We start from the raw sequence: 2,224 nt of genomic DNA on the forward strand, positions 1-2,224 counted from the left end.
TCTCTCTCTCTCTCTCTCTCTCTCTCTCTCTCTCTCTCTCTCTCTCTCTCTGTCTCTCTGTGTGTCCATCTCATTGCTCTATCTGTTCCCCCTCTACCCCCATCTCTTGCCATATCTCCCAAGTTCCTCCTCTCCCCTCTGTATCTGTCTGTCTTCATTCCACCCTCTCTTCCCCCCTCTACCAATCCTCAATGACGTCTTTTGATGTAAAATAGAAAAGACAACAACTATTGAAGCTGCAAAATCCAGGCTCACTTGTGAAAGTTGCCCAAAATACATTAAAAACAGCAGTTGCGTTAAAAGTCTCAACACGGGCATTCAATATAAATAGAGAACAGAAACCATTACAATGTTGCATTGTGCGTTGTGCTTTACTTAAGGGGCCACATTTGTACATGTGTCGAAAATGGAAGAGCTTGACCCTATCGCCGGCAGAAAATACAAGAACTTAATAAGGTAAAATAGAACTTGAGCCCTCCATGAGGAACTGAGTTGACCTATAACGCACATTCGAGGCCTTCACTCTTAGTAAGGCCTCTTGCAGGTCGCTGTTATGTCACAAAAACAGTTCTAACTTATTTTCATTGACGAGACAACATTGACGTCTGCGTTGAATGAAATCTCATTACACAGGGGTTTTCAAATTAGGATTTGCTATACAGAACGTACGTTGACCTCACTAAAGTCCTGTCATTCGTGATTGATCAGTACTTATTGATCAAAACTCGAGACATCTGGATAAGAGAGGGATTTCCGACAACTGATACTTTGTGCTGGCGCACCCAATGTTACGGCTGTTCTTAACTTACCTGTCGGACATTAGCCGTATCCCAGCGCAAGCCACGCATGCTCTGTTCCTGGCTGTCTTCCACGCCCCTAAACTGTTTCCGGATGTAATCTTCATCTGATGTCAGGGCAGAGGAAAATCCAAACAAAAAAATAAATAATGTTGTTGAAATCAAAGGTATCACAGTGTAAATGAATGTTGGAAAGATTATGTTATCTTGTAATGTATCTTTTCAACTTTTAAAAAAATATTTTTTTGCCCAATCGTGTTCTCGTACTTGTCTCTCCTCTCTCTTTTCAAAGAAACATCATTTTATTTTTATTTTGTTCTGTCTATCTATCTGTCTGTCTGTCTGTCTGTCTGTCTGTCTGTCTGTCTGTCTGTCTGTCTGTCTGTCTGTCTGTCTGTTTCTCTGTTTGTCTGTCTGTCTGTCATCCTCTATGTTATTATACATGTACTTCACTTTAGCAAAAATATATAATCACACGCTACCTCTAACACAAAACACACACACAGTTATACACACACACACACACTCACACACACACACACACACACACACACACACACACACACACACACACACTCACATACACACACCACACACACATACACACATACACACACTCACATACACACAACACACACACACATACAAACACACACAAAAACACACACACACATACAGATAGACATCTGCTCTTCCACACGCGTTCCGATTCATACAGTCTCACGCACACAAGGCCATCCAATGATCAAGTTTCAGTAACTTGGGCGGTATATTATGATTCTTGAACCGCTTGTCCACTGTCTTGCGTGGTTAGTCGATGACAACGACTATTTATGTGGAATAGGGAAAAAGTTGATTTCCCAGAACGGAGATTTGGGTTCTTAGGTTACGAGGAAAATTGGTTTGCCCTGTCACGAGACGAAAGACAGGGATACAACGTTCTCGGCTGGTGAATCGTAAATAGGTAGTTTGTCTCTATGAGGAAAAAAAGCCGTCACGAGTTCGTAAGCGAGTGGTCTATATTATTTCGTAGAAAAGTAGACAAAGAAAAAGAAAAGGGAGAGTGACTCGGCAAATGTCTCGGTAACTGTCGGAGATACCCAAGTGGGACCTTTCTTAAGTAGAAAATCAAGCTTTCAGCTGTGGAAAGTTGAAAGTCGACAGTTTAAGAAAGGATTTTCGCCCCAACACCAAATCTGTTTTCTAACCTGGTTTACAATTTTTTTTAAAGCTAGTGATTTGTCCGCTTCCCCTAAAAGTCTGCATTGTTTACGGATCAATGAGCTGCTAACATTTTACTTCTCTGAATTGCACCTCACCCTCACTACTCATTGAACAAAACAAGCATGCAAGTAATACTGCCACAGTAGCATTGCCTCAATAAACAATTAAAGGGGAAAAAATCCCCGCCAACCAACAACAAAAAT

General features: G+C 41.3%; 1 protein-coding gene across 1 annotated transcript in view; it reads right to left on the reverse strand.

The window, feature by feature from the left end:
* Positions 1–2,224, reverse strand: part of LOC101856168 (inositol 1,4,5-trisphosphate receptor type 1) — a gene marked incomplete in the record, with an annotated part of 208,126 nt that overhangs the window by 113,983 nt on the left and 91,919 nt on the right. Inside the window, 1 exon segment of the mRNA XM_035968813.1 lies at positions 810–904. Within this exon segment, the coding sequence (XP_035824706.1) occupies positions 810–904 (95 nt within the window).

The sequence above is a fragment of the Aplysia californica genome, unplaced genomic scaffold (assembly GCF_000002075.1).
Source record: "Aplysia californica isolate F4 #8 unplaced genomic scaffold, AplCal3.0 scaffold00086, whole genome shotgun sequence".
Classification (NCBI taxonomy): domain Eukaryota; kingdom Metazoa; phylum Mollusca; class Gastropoda; order Aplysiida; family Aplysiidae; genus Aplysia; species Aplysia californica.